This window comes from Ranitomeya imitator, chromosome 7, assembly GCF_032444005.1.
Source record: "Ranitomeya imitator isolate aRanImi1 chromosome 7, aRanImi1.pri, whole genome shotgun sequence".
Taxonomy (NCBI): Eukaryota; Metazoa; Chordata; class Amphibia; order Anura; family Dendrobatidae; genus Ranitomeya; species Ranitomeya imitator.
This window is the reverse complement of record NC_091288.1, coordinates 44,186,591-44,211,993: the sequence shown is the minus strand read 5'-3', so window position 1 is coordinate 44,211,993 and position 25,403 is coordinate 44,186,591. Positions and strand designations below refer to the sequence as shown.

Sequence of the window (25,403 nt, the reverse complement as noted above, 5' to 3'; positions counted from 1 at the left end):
GCTATGGCTCTGGGGGTAGATTCCTGTACTGTTACTGTTGATATGTGGCCACAGTGCCTCTGGGATAGGTGCCTTATTGTTTCTGTTCCTGAACTGTTAATAATAATATTGCACGCCCCACTTTTCAGTTTTTGAATTTCCACACAAATTTAAAATAACCAATAAATTTCGTTCAACTTCACAATTGTGTTCCACTTGTTGTTGATTCTTCAACAAAAATTTACATTTGGTTTATTTCTGTTTGAAGCATGATGTGTGGGAAAAGGTTGAAAAGTTCCAGGGGGCAGAATACTTTCGCAAGGCTCTGTATCTACCTCCATTGTTACAGAATGTCTGTGGCTGCAGTGGATCGGGGTGTTCGTTCCTGCACTGTTGGAGATTTGTGGTTGCAGTGACCCTGTGAGGTCAGCGTATGTACTGTTATTGGAGGTCTTTGGCTGTAGTGATTCTGGATGATCAGTAGCTCCACTGGCATTGGGGGTCTGTGACTGTAGTGGCTCTGGGGTTATGTACCTCCATTGTTACAGAAGGTTTGTGGCTCCAGTGGCTCTGGATGTCTCTGCTTGCACTGTTACTGGGGGGTCAAAAAAATGGTGACAAATTTCAGCTTGCCAATCGAAAAGGTTCCCCACTCTTGACCTAAACTCTGGAGGAAAACTATTCGTAAGGATTAGGAATCCTTAGGATTTGTGATTACTAGGGGAACTATTAGTAAGTGGGTGTAAGAAGCTTCTCAATGCTTTAGAGCTGAGCGCCAACAGGACCAATTGGTGAAACCTTTAGGCCAGACCATATAGTGACGTAGAAGTATAGTCATACCTCATCCATGCCCATTACCTCTGGCTCTCCTGTACTGACCTTACGAAACTCTTCCAATAACATTTGTTGTTTGAGATGGGGTATTTATGAGAGTTTGTGCTTTTTTTTTTGGCTGTGTGTAATAAGAACTTAATGGTCTAATAATAAACTAGTAAAGTTATATCATAAAAGATAGGATTATGTGCAACATCTCAATTTATTCACAGGTTTGACTTTGCAGGCAGTAACTGGAAATGTAATTTGCTTGTCTGTGCTTGTATAATTTACATTCAGCGCTGCGTCTGATCAGCCAGTCATTAGACAATCACCGAATCACGTTAAGATGGCAGGCTAATTATGAATATAACAGAAAAAGTGGCTGCAGGACAGATTCTGAAGTCATTCTGATAAATATGGAAATTGCGTCATATAATATTGTGTCTCTTGCACTACAATCACGCAAAATTACTTGGATGGAAAATGCAACTTACTGAAGGGCATGCTCCGACAGTATCTCATTGTTCTTACTGTATTTGCAATCATGCGCTGAAAAAAAGAGACAGGTTACATATAGATAACTCTATGGAAAAAATGGAGGCATAATTAGGCTATGTATGACATCAGAATATTCGGGCAAGTGGCGCTGGATACAACCCAAGGTATAAGCTGCTCCAAACTCATATATAACGGTGGTTTAAAAGTGCCCAATTAGTTCTACAGAAGCCTAGTTTTAACAGCGTGTACTTTACACGTATACTTTTTGACAGTGGCATTCAACACAGGCATCCATTTAAGGCTACTTTCACACCTGCGTCGGTACGGGCCCGTCGCAGCACGTTGTGAAATAAATGAACAACGGGGGCAGCGGATGCAGTTTTTCAACGCATCCGCTGCCCCATTGTAATGTCCGGGGAGGAGGGGCGGAGTTCCAGCCGCGCATGCGCGGTCGGAAATGGCGGACACGACGCACAAAAAAAGTTACATGTAACTTTTTTTGTGCCGATGGTCTGCCAAAACACGATGCATCTGTCGCACGACGGATGCGACGTGTGGCCATACGTCGCAATGCGTCGGCTAATGCAAGTCTATGGAGAAAAAAACGCATCCTGCGGGCAAATTTGCAGGATGAGTTTTTTTCTCCAAAACGACGCATTTCGACGTACGTCACACAACGCAAGTGTGAAGTAGCCTAACAGACATGTCATGACATTCTCAACAGCTTTTCATGACGTGTCCACTAAATGGATGACTTTAAAGGTTATGGGTGATAAATGCATTTGTCTGAGGTCCAAAAAATGGGATTCAGATATGCCCCTTAATTTACCAATTGGCTTCAATTATGAAGCAGAATTCATTGTTTCCAACTTCAAAAATGGATATGGCCAGAAAAAAGCTCAGACAGAGTCGAAGGTTGCATATTATGGACGTTTGAAAATTGAAGTATTTGGTCAGTATCATCCTGGCTACTACAAGTCAGATTTATAACTTAACTTAATAACTTAAGGTAATAACTTAATTCTTCACACTGAGAAATACCGCAAGTGTATGGCACAGAAAGAACATTCATATAATCCAAGAATAGGCTTGTATAGAGTGATAGACAGCTGACAAGTTCCGTTTAAGAAATTAAAATTACTTTGTGATTGATTGCTTTAAAGATAATCTGTCACCAGGTTTTTGCTACTGTATGCAATCTGATAGCAGCATGAATCAGGCAAAGGGACCCCGATTCCAGGGATGTATCACCTAGTTTACTGGGTGTAGCAGTTGTGATAGAATCACAGCTTTATCTTCTGCAGATCTAGCAGATCTCTGAATGCTGAGCCCTGTATAACCCCGCCCACACCACTGATTGGTATCTGTAGATTGACAGAAAACTGCTAATCATTAGTAGGGGCGGAGTTACATAGAGCAGCAAGACTAGATGGCATGAAACACCTAGTCCTGTAGTGATAATCTCCTACTAATAAAACATTGAATTTTTTTTATAAAACTACACACAGCCCAATAATTGATACATTGCTGGAATCAGTGTCTCAGCCCCTACATCACTCAGCTCTCACATTAGATAGCAAAAATCTGCTGATAGATTCCCTTTAAGCAAGAAAGACAAATTTTAATTTCAGACAGGTTTGATAAATGAGTCCCGTAGAGTCAATCTAACGGATGGTGTTACGACTCAGCCGTTGGGTGACCCAGGAACAGGGGCTCCTTTCCTATCCCTACCACTAGGGGGAGCCCTGCCTCGCCCTATTCCCCGGGATACTTCTGAAGGTGAAGATGGCGAGGCCGCCACCCTTGCCTTAACTATTGAGTTAGCCCTCCGTTTGTTCTTTTCCCTTACCCAGGGAAGAGGGGCGCTATGTGCATGATGTGAACCCAGACTTTTCCATATTAATCTATGGGAAAAACCTCTTTTTTGTGCAGTACAGTATGGGCCTACAGATTTCTGTACAACACAGATCCGTAGTACTGGGTCATCTGGCAAAAGGTTTTCCACATCATAAATAACCCCGAGTTATTCTTTTGGTCATTAGATCAACTATATTTTCCTATATTGTACCTTTCATTTTTAACTAAAAAAAATTGGCTTCTTTTTGCTCAAAATCAGGACCGATAAAATAATGTTTTATGTGAAGAGGTAAAGAAACATACAAGTATATATAAGTGTTACTCACTTACACGTTTTCAATTTCATTCTGCTCTATTTTCCACGCACAGCTAATTATAATAACATATATTATATAACTACTTGTTACAATATCCAGCAGCTGTTGGTATCAGACAGCTATTTATAATTTCCCACCGGTTACATGGAGTCTTGTGCTGGGATCCAGCAGGGGATCATCAATTCTTAGAGCCTATGACATGACCTCATAATTGTTATAAATATTCACTTACTCACTAAGGATAAATCAGATTCATTGGTGTCGTGGTTGTAACGTGACTACAAAGTTTACAGTCCTGTAAATGCCCTTAAGATAGAAGCTGAGAAGTGATGAACACTAGCGACTTGTAGACTAGAGAATGACAATCGGAGATATTTTTTTGCCATATGGAGCACTATAGAACCTACTAGTCCCATATTTTAGGGATACAGCATAGCAGTTATAAAAAATAATGAAAAAAGTTAGGACCAGATTCATCCAAGATTTTACGCCAATTTTAAAAAGTAAAAAATTATTGGTGAAAGACTGTTGCAACTTTTGGCGTTTTTTACTCTATTTTTCCCAGTTCTGACAAAGAAGACTAAGTTGAGGAAGCATTAGGGTTTGGTGACTCCGCTCGTCAAATTCATGGCTTGAGTAGAATTTGTGGTGAGAGGTGAACATGGAGGCGTGATGAAATATTCAACAATATACCATCACTTAGAGGCTAGGTTCACAGAACCATATTTATGGTGTGAGTGCTGTCCGTGAAATAACAGATATCACACGGAGAGCACTCTGACCAATGTTATTCAATTCAACTGTTCAGATTAGCAGGGTTTTTTCAACATCCAAATCTGTGCATTTTTTTTTAGATGAAAATTGCATTATTTTTTCAGTCACCCCTCTCGTGCATGGCAGAGTGCGACAAATCAATAGACGACCCTGGCACAATAACACCACTAAAAAACTTCAGCAAGTGTCCAGGGTTGCAGAGCGGTAGTGGAAGAAAGCACATTTGTAAGATGACTTCACTGCATTCAAACTTGCAACACAAACATTCAAATCCTCCCTCACCTCTGCTAAACAGGCCTACTTCACAAGCCTTGCATCTTTCTTATCCTACAACCGCAAACAGTAATTCAACAAACAGTAATTCAACACTTAACTCCCTTCTCTGCCCCCTCCAACCTTGCTCATCTCTGCTGAGGACTTTGCCACACACTTCAAAAATAAGATTGACCAAATAAGGCAAGTCTTTATTGTTCAACCACCGCAACTTTTTTGTATACCAAACCTATACCCTTCCCTCATAACCTCCCTCTCAAATATTACTGAAGGAGAGCTTACTCATCTTCTCTCCAAATCACACCTCACCACTTGTGCACTTGACCCAATCCCATCCCACCTGCTCCCCAACCTCACTTATCCCATCCCTAACCCATCTCTTCAACTTATCACTAACTTATGGTACCTTCCCTTTTCTACTTTCAAACATGCCGCAATTATGCCTATCCTCAAAAAGCCATCCCTTGACCCGACCGCTACGTCCAGCTATCGCCCAATATTGCTGCTCCCATTCAATAACAAACTCCTTGAGCACCATGTTCACGCTGAACTTTCCTCCCACCTCTCATCTATCTCGCTCTTCTATAACCTAAAATCTGGCTTCCGTGCCCACCATTCCACTGAAAATGCCCTGACCAAAATTACGAAGAACTCATTTACAGCAAAAGCTAACAGACAATTCTCTATACTCCTTCTAGATCTGTGCTCTGCCTTTGACACAGTTGACCACTGCTTCCTACCTTCCTTTGCCATCAAAGACCTTGCACTATCATCCTGGATCTCCTCATACCTTTCCAAACTGCACATTTAGCGTCTCTGACTTCCACACTACCTCTTCATCCCACCCTCTCTCTGTTGAGAGTTCCTTAAGGCTCTGTTCTAGGACCCCTTCTCTTCTCCATCTATACCCTTGGCCTGGGACAACTCATAAAGTCCCATGGATTCCAGTACCACTTATACGTTGATAGCACTCAGATCTACCTCTCTGGCCCAGAAGTTACCTCTCCGCTGTCCAGAATCCCAAATTGTCTATCAGCCATATCCTCCTTCTCCTCTTGCTTCCTCAAACTCAATGTGAACAAATCTAAACTCATTTTCTTTCCTCCATGTCACGTTTCATGAATAAGAATCGAAACGCGTTGCCTATATTCATGTAACCACCTGCGCCCTGTTTATTCTGTAAGGATGTCCGTTTTAATGAAGTTGGACTAATAAAGAATTTTGCCATTTTATTGGAGCTGGAGTTTCCACGTTTTGGTATACTGCAATTGCTTGGCGTCTTGGTCTGGACGAATCTCCATGCTCAATTATCTATGGTCTGGTTGGTGAGCTGGCTGCGGCTTATAGCCGATTTTTTTCTATTGCATGTCACGTTTCATCCCTACCCGATCTATCCATCACAATAAATGACATCACACTTTCCCCTGTATTGGAAACCTGCTACCTCGGAGTAACTCTTAACTCTGCCCTGTCCTTCAAACCGCACACACAAGCTCTCTCCACCTCCAGCTGAAAAATATTTCCAGAATCCATCCCTTCCTCAACCCTCAATCTACTATAATGCTTGTGCATGCCCTCATCATCTCCTACCTCGACTACTGCAACATCCTCCTCTGTGGCCTCCTTAACACTCTCGCACCTCTCCAGTCTGTCCTCAACTCTGCCGCCTGACTAGTTCATATCTCTCGTCGCTACTCCTCCACTTCTCCCCTTTGCAAATCCCTTCAGTGACTCCTAATTCCACATCATATCCAGTTCAAACTACTAACCCTGACCTACAAATCCATCCATAACCTGACTCCTCCATACATCTCCAAACTAAGCTCCCGATATATATTGCCTCACTTAATTTTCTGTCCTCCCAAAACCTTCTTCTCTCCTCCACACTTATTCGTTCCTCAACCAATTGCCTCACGTCTAGTCATCATGTCATCTAGGCCACTCATGTCTAGTCATCATGTGACTGCATGTATGCAAATCACATACTTGCGGTCACGCGCCCACCAGCTCCCAAAGAATCCTGACAGCTTGGCAGACTGTGCGCTTTGAAGATTCACAAGTCTGCAGTCACATAAAGTGATTGCGGACTTGAACCACAAGCTTGGACAACCCCTTTTAGTTCAATGTATAAGCAGCATACAGTAAACTCTTAAGCACCCCCTAGTGGCGGCTGCACAGAGCCAGAATGTGATATTTTAAATCTATATCTATATATGCGATTTGGAGCTGTGTACAAATAGACTTTAATAGCACAGAATTTTGAAATTATTTAGATTAAAAAATAACAATCTTTTTTAAAATCGCCTCTAATGTTGATTGCGTTTTTGTATAAATACTCTTCATGAGTAAATACTGTTTAACAGATTTCCAGACTGGATTAGTCCTGGCTGTAAGGTAATTAGAATTTTCAGTTGGTTGTAGGGGGTAAAACAAAAACCCAGAACACAAAAGAAAGAAAACTTATGTCCTAAAACTCTACAAGTAATTCCATAACGACTTGCCATACAAAGCTATGTAAGGCACTAACGTTACTTAGCTTAATGAGCCAAAGAGGTTAAATACATGTTTAAAGTTAAATATTTCAATTAGAATTAATTTACATAATGACTTTACTTAAACTGTGATTTAGCATTACAAATGAGAACGGCTCACAGATGGGAGAGGACAAATATCTCGGAATAAATACTTGATATTGCTGTACTTAGAGTAAGCTGTTTATTGTTAATCTCCCGGGTGGCATATGTTACAATTGATTTAGTTTATCAAGAATAACACAATCCACCTTCCTGTGGACACTGAATATATTTGAGATTACCCACACAGAAACAACAAAAAAATAACTTACCATTTTCTCAAAGTTTATCAGATGGTCAATAAAAGTTTTATTTCCCTCATGAGTAAAAGTCATGTCTGTAAAAAATGAAAAAATAAGAAATGGTCAAGAGGAAAGAAGAATACAAAACTTTTTACTCGAAAGAATGAAAGTTTCTACTAAACTCTGTTCAAGTATAAAAAGAAAAAAAAGCTAGACATCAGATAATAGACAGAGAGATAGAAAGATGGAGAAAGACAGAAACATAAAGAGATTTTTCTCTTGAAAAAAACTAACTGGTTGCCAAATTTATGACATACAGAGACACCTATCCGCCATATTGCTGCAATACCTCTCACATTAAGATAGAAAATTACCTTTAATGAGTAGCGGTGTGAAAGGAATGATTGGCGGTTCCAACTTAGCTATAGTCAGCCTGTAAGCTCGGTGATTTCGAGAAGGATCCTTGAAAATATAGAAGCATTGTTAAAGATCTACTTGACATTTACATCAGATCTGTGAAAATAAAGGATTTATGTATTTTGCCCATGGATATAGTTCAAGTGTCCTAATAATCATCACTAATCATCTTTAGTGGGTCAAGAGTATGGACGTGTTGACAAGTTTGGACTTTTAGATGCAAGTTTTGAAATCCAAAGCCAAGAGTGAATGGTACATACAATACTCACCATTAAATTTTCAAATTCGGCATAGATCTTCTTGAACTTGCTTGGAAGTTTCTGAAATTCAAAATTTAACAGTATTTACAAGGTGCACAATTTTTTTCCCACCAAAAACAATGCCCCTTTTGAGCATAGTATGTGTAAGACAGAGGTCCCAAACTTTTCTGACCTTGAGAGCCACATTCAGCTCTGAGAGTGGGTCGCGTGCTACATCCAGATCTTGCTCCCCCCTTACAGTAGTGCCAACCAAAGCCCCCATTACGGGTATAATGATGATCAAAGCTTTTCCACAGAAATCACCCTAAAGCAGTATACCAAGATCCAGGGGTTCCCACAATATCCCCATTCAGTATTCTCTCATCTTGCATTCCCATCACACTGCCGCATTTAGCTTCAAGCACATCCTCTGACAGGTAGTATCATCCTGTCTCCAGCGTAACATACTTAAATTGTCTCTAAGCCCCTAAGACCAGTATATATGTATGCAGATCTGCTCTTCTGTGCAGGGCGACTCACTAAATTCACCATTTTGAGATGTGACCTTCATATCTGTTTGCTAGACCAAGAGCTGGCAGACAGCCGCGAGCCACAATTCATGGGACTGTGAACCACATGTGTCTCCCGAGCTGAAGTTTGGGGACCCCTAGCATAAGATATTGTATGTCACCCTCATTTAACTGAATGAGGCTGAGCTGTAATACCAGCCACTATATATGACATGCTGAATTCACTCCAGTAATGACATCCAAAATAAACCTCAGCGTCACTTTGGAAAGTTACACAATATCAGCAATTCTTCTTGCATTAAATAATAGACCCTTGTGTATTTTGCTGGAAATCATCGGCTCGATTTCAGTGTGACCCACTGGGCCACTGGAGGGTCTGTTGGATTTCGGTTGTGTTAGTCTATCACTGAAATGCCCTAGCGGTGGTACATTTCACACTATAGCATTCTCACTAAAGAACTCTGTGCTGCTTTGGGCGTTAAAACAATAGTGCAAAATAATAAATCAAACCCAAAGTACAAATTAATTTCTCTAAAAATTAGGATGGATTCACACAAGTGTATTGCATTGCCTGTATAAGAACAACAATGCCTAGACTGACGCTGTAAGTTTTCAATTAAATTTTGGGTGATCGTTTCTAAGAGGTTACACTGTGTAGGTAGCTTTCATCTTGGCTTGAGATATCCCCAAACCAGTGGTACCGGATGACCAGCTTTGAAGCAAAAAACCTTTGTGTAAATCAGTCACACGCTTTATAAGCAGGGCTGTGGAGTCAGAGCCCATTTTGGTGCAGTCGGTGTCATGGAAATTGAGGAGTCGAAGGTTTGGCTTACAGACTCCACAGCCATGGCAGGGCTGTTGAGTCGGAGTCGTGGAGTCGGAGTCCATTTTGGTGGAGTCAGAGTCATGGGAATTGAGGAGTCGGAGTCGAAGGTTTGGCTTACAGACTCCACAGCCCTGTCAGGGCTGTTGAGTTGGAGTCGTGGAGTCGGAGTCCATTTTGGTGGAGTCAGAGTCATGGGAATTGAGGAGTCGGAGTCGAAGGTTTGGCTTACAGACTCCACAGCCCTGTCAGGGCTGTTGAGTTGGAGTCGTGGAGTCGGAGCCCATTTTGGTGGAGTTGGAGTCATGGGAATTGAGGAGTCGGAGTCGAAGGTTTGGCTTACCGAATCCACAGCCCTGGTTATAAGTAATGCAAACTTTAAAACTATTTTTTTAAAGGATGGTTATACATTACCACTAATCTTAGGATATCTTGAGCCAAGAGGTCATTTAAAACTGCTTATTAAAGGGGATGTCCAGTCATATCTTACTGATGACCATCCTAAGGTGGTTAGATCTGACAGTCTCTTGAATAGGTGTCGATGTGCAGTGATCAGCCTTCAGAACTAATAAAAGCTGATCGGTGATGGTGTCGGACCCTCTCTGATATGATGTTGATGACCTATCCTAAGGATATTAATAACCCATCCCAATGTTTGGTCATCAATATGATGAGAAAGGAACTTAGAAACATAGATTGGTTCCAGTGTCGTTTGAAGTCTATCTTGCCCTATGGGAAATCCAGCCCTGCCTATAGCAGATATATAGAAATATTTATTCTCTTTGTTAGCAAATCTATTGGGTATGTCTGCGCAAAGACACTCTTGTTCATCCTGCATAAGTGTTTACTACCGAAATGCATAGCCTGCTGGCATCAAGGTATGACAGCCCCATTTGTAGGTTTCCTCTATTTACCATGGCTCTTTATGCCAGAGGGGACATTTGGGCTCTCCGCTTCATAAGATGTTAATACGTTCATGATAATAAACTTTGCACGCGACTGAAACACTCTTCCTCCCAGCCGAGATAAATTGGCGCAGTTAGTGTACGGTTAATATTGATATTTGTAACCTTGTTGCTGTAACTAACTTGTGCCATAAACAAAACACAATTATTATTTTCTGATTTGCCAAGTGCAGAAGAAAAAAAAATAGCATTCTTTATGCGCATGCATCTGTCAATGGTAATTGCATTGTAATATTCACAAGCCAACTGTGAAAACATTGAAATACTAATCACATTGGCATTATGACTTATGAGCAACAATCAGTGCGATCCGTAAACATTTTCCCATCTAAATTGTCAGCAATAATTGGGGAATGAAAACTAGTGCAAATGATTAGAGAGCAGATCCAGGAAAATATGGCATCTCAGAACTAGGGGGAAGATAAAAATGACAGGCAAGCAAATCGGATTCTGTTCATATTATTCTGCAAGGAATCAATTATAAAAGCTGTTTTCATGCAGATGAGAAGAATATCAAGAGCTGGGGTGTCTAAGTTCAGCCTACCGGATGTTCTTGCCGGTAAGAAGCACAGTTCTGAAGAGATAAAACTGCAGATATTCATTCTCTTATTTTCCACACACTTTAGCCTATTGCAAAAGTTTAACTAGATCTATTAATGGGGATATCCACAGAAAATGTGACTTTAGATATAACGATCTTTGATAAGTAGCAGGCGCTCGATTTAATAAGTAGGATCTGCGTCGTCCAGAGAGAACGCTTTTGCTGTACTGTGACCTCTCTTCATAGGTAATAAGCAGGTGACTGCATGTGCTGACTTTATCAGTTTAGTACTAAATTAATACCTTTGAATAAAATTTGTGCTGACATAATCTACAATGTGACAGATAGAGTGTCACAGTAAAACTGTGACTTTTCCTAAAATATTCTGAGGTTCATCACTTTATAGGCAAGCCCTTCCTATTAGAATAGTCCCTTGGCAATGAGCTGATCAAAAATTGACCCCCCTACTGGGACCTCTCGTGATCAGATATAATCTGTGAGGAAACCTGTCTATAAGGGTTCAGTTTCCCTCCAGTCCCATCACGGGAAAAATCAAGTATTGCACAATTCCCATTCAAATCAATAAGGAACGGTCCTATAAATGTAGAAAGACTATTTTTAAGTTTTCATTATGGTCAAGAGGTCAAGAGGTAAAAATTGTGAATTGAGGTCACTTCTCTAATAATGCAAAATTCCCTAATAGGTTATAAATAAATGGAATTAATTGATATTATCAAACATATGTGGGCTGGGATGTGAACTAATAAATGTTCCAGGAAGACTGTACTAGCGTAGCTACCGGGGGGAGGGTGGGGGGGGGGGGGCAGAGGGTGTGGGCGCCCCGGGCGCGGTGCACTGAGGGGGCCCACCCGGGTATTAGCACGCCGATACAGTTACTTTCTGCGGCAGAGCAGGGAAAATCGATCAGGAGATCAGCGGGAGCAGCGTAGGAACCAGGAAGAAGAGAGGTGAGTATTTATTTATTTTTTAATGGGTGCTGCCGCCTTATTACAGGGTCTGCCTATGGGGATCTGCCGCCTTATTATAGGGTCTGACTATGGGGGGGGCTGCCTTATTACAGGGTCTGACTATAGTGGTGCTGCCTTATTACAGGGTATGCCTGTGGGGGTGCTGCCTTATTACAGGGTCTGCCTATAGGGGTGCTGCCTTATTACAGAGTCTGACTATAGGGGTGCTGCCTCATTACAAGGTCTGACTATAGGGGTGCTGCCTTATTACAGGGCCTCACTATGGGGTTGCTGCCTTATTATAGGGTCTGCCTATGGGGGGTGCTGCCTTATTACAGGGTCTGACTAGGGGGGGGCACTGCTAGACTTAATATTAACCAACAGGCCAGACTGCATATCAAATATAAGGGTTGGGGGTTACTTGGGAAATAGCGATCACAAAATAATACGTTTTCATGTATCCTTTAAAAAGATGTGTAATAGAGGGGTTACAAGGACACTAAACATCAGGAGGGCAAATTTCCAACGGATGAGAGAGGATCTTGGTGCAATTAACGGGGACGATATCCTGAGACACAAAAATACACAAAGAAAATGGGAGACGTTTATTAGCATCCTGGATAGGACCTGTGCACAGTATATACCGTATGGGAATAAACATACTAGGAATAGGAGGAAACCAATATGGCTAAATAGAGCTGTAAGGGGCGCAATAAGTGACAAAAAGAAAGCATTTAGAGAATTAAAGGAAGTAGGTAGTGAGGAGGCATTAAATAAATACAAAAAATTAAATAAATTATGTAAAAAGCAAAGATTGAGACAGAGAGACTCATTGCCAGAGAGAGTAAAATATGCTTTAACTACATAAATAGTAAGAAACTAAAAAATGATAGTGTTGGCACCCTTAAAAATAGTCTGGGTGAAATGGTGGATGAGGATGAGGAAAAGGCCAATATGCTAATTGACTTTTTTTCATCAGTTTTTACACAAGAAAATCCCATGGCAGACAAAATGACTAGTGATAAAAATTCCCCATTAAATGTCACCTGCTTAACCCAGCAGGAAGTGCGGCGGCGTCTAAAAATCACTAAAATTGACAAATCTCCGGGCCCGGATGGGATACACCCCCGAGTACTGCAGGAATTAAGTGCAGTCATTGATAGACCATTATTTTTAATCTTTAAAGACTCGATAATAACAGGGTCTGGTGCCAATATTCAAAAAGGGGACAAAAACTGAACTCAGAAATTATAGGCCAGTAAGCTTAACCTTTACTGTGGGTAAAATCCTGGAGGGCATTTTAAGAGATGCTATACTGCTATACTGGAGTATCTGAAGAGGAATAACCTCATGACCCAGTATCAGCACGGGTTTACTAGGGACCGCTCATGTCAGACTAATTTGATCAGCTTCTATGAAGAGGTAAGTCCCGGACTGGACCAAAGGAACCCAGTGAATGTAGTGTATATGGACTTTTCAAAAGCTTTTGATACGGTGCCACACAAAAGGTTGATACATAAAATGAGAATAATGGGGATAGGGGAAAATATGTGTAAGTGGGTTGAGAGCTGGCTCAGGGATAGGAAACAATGGGTGGTTATTAATGGAGCACACTCGGACTGGGTCGCGGTTAGCAGTGGGGTACCACAGGGGTCAGTATTGGGCCCTCTTCTTTTTAACATATTTATTAATTACCTTGTAGGGGGCATTCAGAGTAGAATTTCAATATTTGCAGATGACACTAAACTCTGCAGGGTAATCAATACAGAGGAGGACAATTTTATATTACAGGATGATTTATGTAAACTAGAAGCTTGGGCTGATAAATGGCAAATGAGCTTTAATGGGGATAAATGTAAGGTCATGCACTTGGGGAGAAGTAATAAGATGTATAATTATGTGCTTAATTCTAAAACTCTGGGCAAAACCGTCAATGAAAAAGACCTGGGTGTATGGGTGGATGACAAACTCACATTTAGTGGCCAGTGTCAGGCAGCTGCTACAAAGGCAAATAAAATAATGGGATGCATTAAAAGAGGCATAGATGCTCATGAGGAGAATATAATTTTACCTCTATACAAGTCACTAGTACGACCACACTTAGAATACTGTGCACAGTTCTGGTCTCCGGTGTATAAGAAAGACATAGCTGAACTGGAGCGGGTGCAGAGAAGAGCGACCAAGGTTATTAGAGGACTGGGGGGTCTGCAATACCAAGATAGCCCCAAGTGTAATAACCTACTTAGTTTGGAAAAACGAAGACTAAGGGGTGATCTTATTTTAATGTATAAATATATGAGGGGACAGTACAAAGACCTTTCTGATGATCTTTTTAATCATAGACCTGAAACAGGGACAAGGGGGCATCCTCTATGTTTGGAGGAAAAAAGGTTTAAGCATAATAACAGACGCGGATTCTTTACTGTAAGAGCAGTGAGACTATGGAACTCTCTGCCGTATGATTTTGTAATGAGTGATTCATTACTTAAATTTAAGAGGGGACTGGATACATTTCTGGAAAAGCATAATGTTACAGGTTTTATTCAATTAGATCCCTGCTATTCCAATGCAAAGGAGTCCGGTAGGTTGTTTGTGATGCTTAAACCTACAATAGGTTGTCCATCACTGATTAGGACTGCCTACTGGACTCCATTTAGCTGTCTAAAATCTGTGCTAAAAAAACAATATATCATTCTGCCCAACTTCTCCCGCTCTACAACACCTGCAGATCAGAACACCCTTTTCTTTGTTACAGGTTCCCTTTAACATCAGAACGATTAATAAACTACAGTGCAAAAAGAAACTAAACCTATCTGCAGTAACAGCAATGCACACAGGTATCTACAGTATCTCTAAATCAAGGTACACATGAAAGTGAGGAATGTACTAACTGAAAAACTGAATTCCTTCCTGGAAATCCACTATACGATGAATAGAGTTTTGGTCTGATGCCCTGTACGGTGTAGGTCTGCTCAGCCTAGAACTTTGAGATGTAGTTACAACGTAAACTTTCCCTCAGCCACTGATTCCCATGATTTTAGTGACATTATCCACATTCTTAACTTCGTTTCACATACTCATTTAAAAATATCTTTGTTCATAACACAAGATTTGAATTAATATTATTTTTTTCTCCATGCCATTCTCCACAAAAAAAACCAAAACTAAATATGCCACAGATTACATGTACTTACCTCCCACGTTAATGAAAGTCGGCTCACCGCTACATTACTCAGCCCCATGACAATGGCAAAGAATGAGTTTAGATTTTTGTACTCCTTGCAACTGAAACAAAAAAAGTTACGGAATTTTAACATTGGAAGTTTATCAAAAATTAGATGTGTAGCTTGCAGAATCCAACATTGGAGAGGTCCTCCAAATGCTGCACTGCAATTACAATAAATAATGACTAATAAAAGAAAAAATAAATAAAATAGACAGACATTTTATTTTTTTAAAATTGAGGCAGAAAGTAGCACAGGACAAAGTTTGTTTAAGTCAAACAATGACAGGGACCAATGTAAAGAAGAAAGTTAAAAGCATAATTCATTAAAAAAAATGAAAAAGCCACATTGTGGAGCAGAAAGAGGTGACCAATTGTCTCCAGAAGTCACATAATAAGTAACTCGAGTCCACCTGTGTGTAATTTATTCTCGGTATAACTACAGCTATTCTGTGAAGACCTCAGAGGTTTGTTTGAGAATATTAGGATCAAAAAGCATCATAGCAACCAAGGAACACACCAGACAGGTCAGGGATAAAGTTGTGGCGAAGAATAAGGCAGGGTTAATTTATAAAATAATAGCCCAAGTGCTGAACATTTCACGGAGCACTATTCAGTCCGTCATCCACAAAATGGAAGGAGTACGGCACAACTGCAAACCTACGTAAACATGGCTGTCCACCTAAACTGACATCAATGCAAGGAGAGTACTAATTAGAAAAACAGCCACGAGGCCCATGGTCACTCTGGAGGAGCTGCAGAGACCCTCAGCTCAGGTGCGACAATCAGTCCACAGGACAAATATTAGTAGCAAACTCCACAAATCGGGCCTTTACGGAAGAGTGGCAAGAAGAAGGTCAATTTTGAAAGTAAGACATAAGAAGTCCCACTTGCAGTTTGCAAAAAGGCAAGTAGGGAACACAGCTAGCATGTGGAAGAAGGTGCTCTGGTCAGATGAGACTAAAGTAGAACTTTTTAGGCTAAATGCAATGTGTGGCGGAAAACTATCACTACATATAAACCTGAAAACACCATCCCCATTGTCACACATGGTGGTGACCGCATCATGGTGTGGGGAAGCTTTTCTTCAACAGGGACAGGGAAGCAGGTCAGAGTTGATGGGAAGAGGGATGGCCCTAAATACAGTGCAACCAAGGAGGAAAACCTGTTAGAGGTTGCAAAACACTTGAGACTGGGGTGTAGGTTCACCTTCTAGCAAGACAATGACCCTAATCATACTGCCAGAGCCACAATGCAATTGTTTATATCAAAGCATTCTCCTGTATGTGAAAGGCCCAGTCACATCCCAGACCAAAATCCCATTGAGAATCTATGGTAAGACTTGAAAATTGCTGTTCACGGACACCTCCATCCAATCTAGAGCTAGTTTGTGGAGTAGAATGGGCAAAACTTTCAGCCTCTAGATATGAAAACTGGTAGACACAGACCCTAAAAGACTTGCAGCAGTAATTGCTGCGAAAGTTGGTTCTTCAAAGTATTGACATGGGGGGCTGAATACAAATGCACATTACAATGTTCAGATTTATATTTTAAAAATATTTACAAAACCATGTATCATTTCGAAGAAATACTTGTTACTCTGTGTTGGTATGTCACATAATATCCCCCCCCCCCTCCAAAAAAACAAACAAAAAAAAACCAAAGACATTTATGTTTGTGGTTTTAAAGTGACAAAACGGGAAAACTTAACGGGGTATGAATACTTTTTCAAGGCACTATATTATATATATAATGGTATGAGGCATATTTTAATGAAAATGTCTGGCACAATGGACACATGCATGAAAAAATATATTTATATCCTCTTCTTTGAACTAAAGCGGAGCATGCTCCTGTGAATTATGACCTAGCTTGTAAAAGAAATCCCATGTGAGGTCGTATTAAGAGAATCAATGTTGAAATAGGGGTTGATCTATGCCAACTCGGCTTTTTGTCTCCTTAAATTTGTGCTTTGGCACTCTCGGTGGGAGTCCCCAGCACTAAAAGGAACATTTAGCCTTTTTTATTTTTAGCCCCTCGTAAGGTCTAGTAAAATAAAAGTAAACAGTTGCCTTCTTTTTAAGAGTAAATTAACCACATTAGAAGGATAAAAACCCGACTTTAGCCAGACTTACTGGGCTGCTGCACTTAGCGCTCTGTCTTTTTGTTTGCTGCACACCTTCAAATTTCTGTTTAAGGATTTTTTTTTCTGAATTCCATTGTCTTTTGGAGATTGTTATATTTTTAATTGGTCGTAATTAAGTATTTTCCTGGATCCCGCTGAGGAACGCGAACACATTTTAAAATTTATGCCTTTAAAGGATTTTTGTTTCGTTTCAGTGCCCCGCTGCTTTTTGAGACTATAAATGGTAAAAGAAAAACACCTTTGGCATTTTTTTTTTTTAAATGCAATTGCTGAAAGGGAAAAAAAGGATTTTGAGAGGAAAAAAGCAGCCTGCTAACCAGCGGGCTTAAATAGACAAGCCATAGGAGAGCAGTACCGGGCTGTCAGGGGTCATGCTGATGCCCTACTGTGGATATGCAGTCAGTCCTCCATCTAAACAGAAACAATTTTCTAGAGGCATTTGGGGAAAAAAAAAATCACTTTGCATTCTACCTTTATTAAAAAAGTATTTCTAGAGTACAGAAAATAATAAGTCGTAAATGTCTGTAATGCACAAGAAAGTAAAATCCATTTAGAATGTAGAAATACCACCAAGATATTTTTTTTTTGTCTCCATACCCTTTTGGAAATTGCCATAAAAAAGTACTTACTGGGCTGCAATTTTAATAAATTTCTTCAGGAGTTGCACACGCTTGCTGAGCTGAGGGCACAGGCAAATTTCAGTCACAACCCAAAATTGGATTTCATTGAAACGTCTCAGAAAGAGGTCCAAATTGGCTGTGGTTTTTTTAAAATTGTGCCTTCCTAAGGTGTGAAAGATGAGCTCCAGCTGCAGGGAGGAAATGGTTAAATACAGTGATTCTCAATGGATATTAATTCCCCCTTATATAGAAAAGCTTAAAAGAAAATTTCAATCTTATAAAGTGGCAGAAAACTGGAATGATAATAGCTGGAATATTGTAGTAGGGGAACACGGGATGTGATCACAGGAACTATAGGTAGCAGTAATATGTAAGTGGAGAGAAGCATAATATGGCAGCATTGAGGAACTAGGACCTATCTTCATGGCTCATACTTGAGCAAACTCAATTCTATTTGCTTTGCCTTGGTTGTATTTAAAATGTTACTCTACTGACATTTTTATAAATTGCTTTTTATACTAGAGAGGAGCAAATTGATGTGCAGTAACAGAGGCCGTGTCAGTAGTTTGGGCCTGCCGGACGGGAGCCTTGCAAACCTCCACCTATCTGCCAAAAGAGATGCCTCTTCTGATAAGCTGACCTGGCGCGACGTCCTTGTTGCGGTGTGACGCACTTGCAGATTATGGGGCGGTTCACAGGGCTCCTATCTGATGGACACGGACTACAGACTACTGACTACTGAAAAAGGGTAGTGCGAAATGATTCGCACATCTCTACTTTATTTCTTACAAGTGCTACTCTTGATAAATTTGATCAGGTATTCATACAATCTGTCCCATGTACAATCTAGCCACTAGAGAAGAATAACAAGTTGTTTGGGGGGAAGAACTTCCTTTTAATCTTTATCCTCGTTTTAGGCCTAATTGTGCCTTAAAAATCCTCTTATATAATCCTGTTGTTTTCCAATTACTACATGTGATTTTTTTTTATTTATATGCACCTACACATACTTGTAAGTTTAAGGGACATTCTGGGCTACATAACCTATCACCTATCCACTGGATGTGACATAACTGATGGGATGATCTGGGTCTCACCCATGGGTCTCCAACTGATCACCTGGAAGTACGTATAACTTGTGAGACCTATCTTTTTGTCGTTGCTTCAGGACTGACTGGGAACGACTTGTTGCGCTTGCATTATCTACTTGCTGTTGTTTCCAAGCCCTGGAGCCCAAAAGGTCCCTTTGATCCAAAGGACAAGATCAAATTAATGAAGACCCATGATAGTTGGGGCAGCCTGTTGGAGATTTTGAATTGAGGCCCACAAGCTTCAAGTTACACCAGTGCCCAACATCGATCTAAAAAGTATCAGCTACCCAGTAGAGAGGAATCTTAAAATGGGATAATTGGAAATTCAAGCAATGATATTAGAAATATCCACCATTTTATTAATTTTCAAAGATATCTGGTATATTTTTCTGAAGTAGTGGTTATAATACTAAAATACTGAATCCATGAACACAATCGGCACACCTCATGAACACAGTTGAAGAGGTCCCAGTCATGGATGGTCATCTGGTAAGCTAAGTCCTTCGAACTCATAAGCTCAAATGTTGACATTGTTCCGGTGGATGGACCTTCCTGTTCTGGAAGCGGGGTCTATGTGACAAAGAATGAACACGATTGATAAGCAACAAATTAACCAAATCAAAGTTCTATATTGCTATGGTCGTTCACAGCACTATTTGAGTCTAGAAAATGATGACGAGGACAGGAACATATTCAGCAGCTTACAAAAATTGTCCATGTAGGAGGAAGTGACACATCCCCCTCAATTACCATGCTCACTAGACATGTTATTAGATGCCTTTGACTTCTTTTTAAGCCATTGTGGTAGACCTGGCAGCCCGCAATGACATTATACCATTGGCAAGATCCAATAACCAAAATTTGATGTCTATATGTCAATAAATACAATATACATACAAAATGATGACCATAAAATGGGAATATCCCGACATCATTATAAAAAAGCGTACCAATGAATCAAACTGATCTCGAGGACAAGCGAAGAGCCGTCCATTCACCGTGAGAGTTGTAAACACAGATATATCATTTGGCTTCAAAACAACTTTTTCTGTAAGTAGAAGAAAGGAGAAGACTATGAGTGCACAAAACATAGCTGGGATTTCAAGTATGGAAACCTGCACCGCAGATAATTTTGTGGTTTCCATATAAAATAAATCTATGTTCGTCTACAAAAGTTGACTTAATCAGCAAATATATTGCTTTAGTTGTTGCGATCCACAGTTACAACCTTTGTTAAACTTCAGAGCGGCGTTCACAATTCTGCTGCTCTCACAGTAGTCTACTAGTAGTATGGGTTGTAGAATGCGCGGTACCATACAATTATCTAAGGTACAAAAACTAAAGATGGCCATAGACATTAAAGGAATGTCTGCCTAACGCACCATTTATGACTGAAAATGTTGACCATTAGGGTACATGCGCCCACGATCAGGAATTGCTGCGGGATTGACGCTGTGTATTTATGCAATGTCAAACCCGCAGCAGCCAGATGTTACTGCATAGTGGATGGGATTTCTAGAAATCCCATGTCCACTTTGTGTGTATGTGCGCCTGTGGATCACAAGTGGACACTGACATGTGGCGCGTCTTTCAAGACCGCGGAACGTCAATTTCTCTTGCAGAGACGAATATACCCTACGGGTGTGCTAGCTCACGCCTAACAGCAGATTTTGAGAAAAAAGAAGGATCTGTAATGTTGTAAACAGCGAAAAAATCAAACTATTTATGGATCGATTGAACGATCAATCTATCTACCTTTCTATCTGGCAAACTTTCACTCTTTTGTCTGTATATCCAACTATTATTATCTATCAATTATCTATCTATCTATAAATCTATCTATCTATCTATCTATTCCCCTATCCCTGATCTATCTATCCTTCCATCCATCTATCTATCCTTCTATCTATCTATCTATCTATCTATCTATCTATCTATCTATCTATCTATCTATCTATCTATCCATCTATCTATCCGATAGATCTGTTATTCCTATTGAACGCTGGCTGCTGTACTAAATGAAGGAAGTTTCCATGGTTATGGCTGGTAATAATGGCCCGCTGTCCCACTTCATGTTTAGATTCTAAATCCTTCAGAATGTGGCACAATCTAAACATAGTACACGGTGTTGATAGTGAGGGTAAGAGCGATTCATCTCACATTTACAGAGTTTGTTTGAAGAACCAGGGTGAAGGAAATGATTATAAGACATAAACTGAACCTGTGATATATCTCCTGTTGCCAACATAAATGATTGAGCTATTAAAGCATGGAAAATGTGCAAGAAAGCATATCTGGAGGAATTAAAATATTCAAAAGTTAGAGTGCAAGATGTAATATTACATATCGTATATTAGAACTACAATGGTATGAAAATAAAAAATAGCGCTACTATAACTGGGATATGCATTCACTTTATGGTTAGTAAGGGTTTGACCTCTAGGACCCCCACCAATCATGTGCATGATGGGACCGAATGATTGCCTCCTGCTATGCAGTGAACTGCTGCCTGGCCCCAATTCATTTGCATAAAAAAATAGTGAAAAATAGCAAAGGGACTGAAGTACTACTAGAATTGATGGGGGTCCTAGAGGTGAAATTCTTTAGAGAGATATACCAATCTATTTTTTAGATGGGAATAACTAATTTTCATGATCTAATATACTGTATGTTTCTATCTATCCAGGCTCGGATATGACTCACATGCAGCCGATTCAGCTCATCAGGGGCCTGTTGTAGAGTGGGGCTGCAAGGAAGATCTTTGGCAATACTTACGTTGGTCCCACTGCATGTTTCTCACTCAGGAAGCTACTGCAGTCCTTCTGTTTCCTCCCGAGTAGATTAGGGAGGGGTACCCTAATTTCTGTTTGTGCTCAGTAAACTCAGGACTTCTAGAACAGAGAATCTTTAGCAATGAGCCCCAGGCAGCATTGCTAAGTATAGGAGGATTTTCTCTGCCTAAAGACCTAAACATTTATATTGCATGTAAATGTGTAAGTGTTCATGCATGTGGGACTTCACAGAGGGAGGGTTGGATACAAGTATTGCACAGGGGCCCTTCACTGTCAGTGTCTGCCCCAGTGTCTATCTATATCACATCCAGACTCAAACTGGTCCACATGGAAAAGGGTGAATCCCCCAGTGGCCCCCTCTACAAGGAATGGGCCCCCACTCCACCTATATGAGCACTATCTGTTACAATTCAATTGTTTAACTATTTGCAGATAAAAGCAGAATCTCATCATTCAATCAACAAAATACCCAGTTTATTATCATGCAGAAGCATAGGTAAATTTGTGAATAAAGGTAACGTAATATTTACATTTAGCTGAACAGTGAACCCCAGAGTTAATATTACTGGTGGGCCCTTAGCACCCCAATCTGACACTGCTCACAGCTATCTATTCAGAAATCTATCTTCTATGATTTACCTTATGGCTAGCCACCATTTTTAATATTATGGATGGGGTTCATAGAACCAAAATTATATTTCTCCATCCTTCCATCCACTTTTCTCACATCCTTTCATCCACGAAAGACAACTGGAGGTAGCACATAAAAGAAAGTGAAAAATAAATGATTTAATGGCAAATTGTGGCAACAATGGGCCATTAAAAACCAATTATTTTTCACTATTTTTGGTGTGCTGCCTCCACTTCATATCTATCTATCTATGTAAATAATTGCAAAAACTCAAAGCAAAATACACAAACAAAATATCCGAGATAATATCTGAAATATAGTAAAGTAAGAGATACCCGCCTATGTGTGTGAATACATGAAAAATTCAATAAGGACAATCGGAAAGTACAAACAACAACAAAGAGAAAAACCCGAACTAAGTCCAATGATAGAATAAAATCAAAATTTTATTTATTAAATACCAAAATAATAAAAAGGAGAGAAAAAATAGGTGGGGACAATACCAGAACTAGAGGGGCACACCGAAAGGACTGACAAAACTGCAGAGTATTGAGTAACATCGAATAGATGAATACATGAATACATAGAATAAGGAACGGCAGTGAACATGTGCAACAATTAATCGACCAGAGGAATTATTAAATATGCTGCCATTCCAGAAAAAAGTGCAATAAAAGTGCGTACAAAAGGTGGCATAGATGGTAATACTATTAAAGTGCAAATGCATACTGTGGAGGGGGAAGGAGAAAAACCAACACAATCGCTGGATGATACAGTACCAAGTGATAATATATGTATAAATGTATGCTGCCCAAAAACAGTCTCCAAAAAGACCCTCCAAAAAGTGGTTACCTTAAAGCACACTGCAGAGTCCCCAGGATGCGCCCGACCCCTATCTATCTATCTATCTATCTATCTATCTATCTATCTAGAAGTAAAAAAAGGAAAACAGCACAAAAAACTGAAAAAAAGTGGACACTTTTTTTCAGTTTTTTGTGCTGTTTTCCTTTTTTTAGTTCTATTTTGTTAGCCATTTGAACATTGGCTGGGGAAGCTTTGCACGATTTTGAGGTAGTATTTGATGCTGTTCCTATTTATCTATCTATCTATCTATCTATCTATCTATCTATCTATCTATCTATCTATCTATCTATCTATCTATCTATCTTCTATGAATTGCCTTATGGCTAGCCGCTATCTTTTAAGCATGTGGATGGGGTTCATAGGACCACAGTTTGGAAAAGCATCATACTTCCATATGTCATGTAACGTTTGCAGTGGGGGGTGCACTAGGGGCCGCATCCTTGCACTGATCACCACAATACAGATCAATAACCCTTCGCCTGTTTATACTTATTTGTTAGTAAGTTTCTGGAGCTGTTTTCTCAGTAACAAGACAAGGACACTGTGCGCTGTGAAGGGCCATTTCTGTAAAGTGAGTCGTTTTCCTGCACACTGCTAGCTGATCATTTTAGTAATATTTTGGGAAATGGCTACTCTGTTACCCTATAAGGCGGCACTGTAGCCGTCTTCAGCAAAGACATGCTTCCAGCACCCAGCTTGGCCTATTTACTCAGTAGGGGACCGTACTGTTGTTTGTAATCAACTGAAATTATCCCAAAACGCTTTTATAAAACCATTGCTATTTGTGTGTTTAACCTTGAGTTTTTAAATTATTTTCTATGAGTGGAGGGAATGATAGTCAAACAGTACCTCCTGCAGAACTGATCTTCACGAGTATCAAGGATTCTCCGGAGCCCAGTTTATCTGCTACAGCAGACAGCACTTCCTTCACCGAGGCAGACACCTGGACACGTATGGTGGTGTATGTGTGATCAATGCAGTACACCTTGAAGAGAACTGCCAAGACAAAATACAATCATCAGATGTAATAAGAGCGTATGTCATGTATCACCTGGAGGAACACAGTATGTCACCGAATCCTATTTATGTCTTGCTGCTTATAAAGCACCAGCATATTCTTCAGGCAAACATTAGTCCCAGTCCCCAGTGGAACTCACGTAGAGATCTATCACACAAGGGTCAATTTAATAATAATTGGTTAATTGTTTTCTTATGTTTTTATAGTTTAAGACTAAACACTCCCAAATATTAAAATATTCCTACACTAAATAGACCAAAAATTGGGATACCAACAGGAGCATTCATGATTTCCCATCCTGCATCCATAGACATTAATATGGAGAAGGTCCCCACTTTACAGCTATAACATCTTCTGCTCTTCTGGGAAGACCTTCTACAAAATTTTGGAATGATGTGGGAATTTTTTGCCTGTTTATCCAGAAGAACATTTGTGAGGTCAAACATTGATGCTGGAGGAGAAGCTGGGCTGACATTCTCCATTCTAGCTTATCCCCAAGGTATTGGATGGGATTGAGGTCCGTGCTCTGTGTGGCCAGTCATGTTCTTCCACACCAAACGCATCGACCACGCTTTTATGGACCTCATTTTGTTCTTCCACAGCCAAACTTCTCCAGCCATGCCTTTATAGACCAAGCTGTGCCCACAAAATTGGAAGTTACAATCATCCAAAATATATTTTATGCTGAAGCATTAGGATTTACACTCACTGCAAGTAAAGAGCCTCAGCTGATTCCAGAAACATCCCCATATCTCCTCCAACAAACGTTACAGCTGGCACAATGCAGTCAGGCAGAACCCAAACCTAGACTCATCCATCAGAAGCCACTCCACAGAACATGTTTCCGCTGCTCCAGAGACCGCGGCTGCTTTATACCACTCCATCCAATGCTTGGCATTGTGCTTGGCGATGTAAGATTTGCAAGCAGCTACCCAGCCATGGGCAGACTCAAACCCTAGTACTGCAACCATGATAACCACTAAGCCACAATGCTGACCCAGTATCATAAACCACTATAGCACGCTAAGATTGCTTTCTGAAAAAAATTACTCCGTTTTTGCATATTATATTTTCAATTTTAGGGGATGAGGGTAAGGGCAGTGTATTTTTAGTTTCAGTTCTTAAAAATCAGTAAAGGAGAAATAAGGGACCTCATAAATCAAAACTGTCTAAAAGAAAATGGTCTTTGCTGCATATGGTAACTAA

General features: G+C 40.2%; 1 protein-coding gene across 5 annotated transcripts in view; it reads right to left on the bottom strand.

Annotated features, from left to right (window-relative positions):
* The window catches only part of RAPGEF4 (Rap guanine nucleotide exchange factor 4), a 325,014-nt gene that overhangs the window by 5,298 nt on the left and 294,313 nt on the right, over window positions 1–25,403 (bottom strand). For all 5 annotated transcript variants that reach the window (XM_069733157.1, XM_069733158.1, XM_069733156.1 and 2 more), the window contains 9 exons: window positions 24,029–24,175; window positions 19,843–19,940; window positions 19,337–19,462; window positions 17,811–17,989; window positions 15,007–15,097; window positions 8,016–8,066; window positions 7,704–7,791; window positions 7,360–7,424; window positions 1,290–1,344 (listed from right to left, as the gene is read on the bottom strand). In XM_069733157.1, coding sequence (XP_069589258.1) covers window positions 1,290–1,344; window positions 7,360–7,424; window positions 7,704–7,791; window positions 8,016–8,066; window positions 15,007–15,097; window positions 17,811–17,989; window positions 19,337–19,462; window positions 19,843–19,940; window positions 24,029–24,175 — 900 coding nt within the window. The remainder of the gene's footprint in view (window positions 1–1,289; window positions 1,345–7,359; window positions 7,425–7,703; window positions 7,792–8,015; window positions 8,067–15,006; window positions 15,098–17,810; window positions 17,990–19,336; window positions 19,463–19,842; window positions 19,941–24,028; window positions 24,176–25,403) is intronic.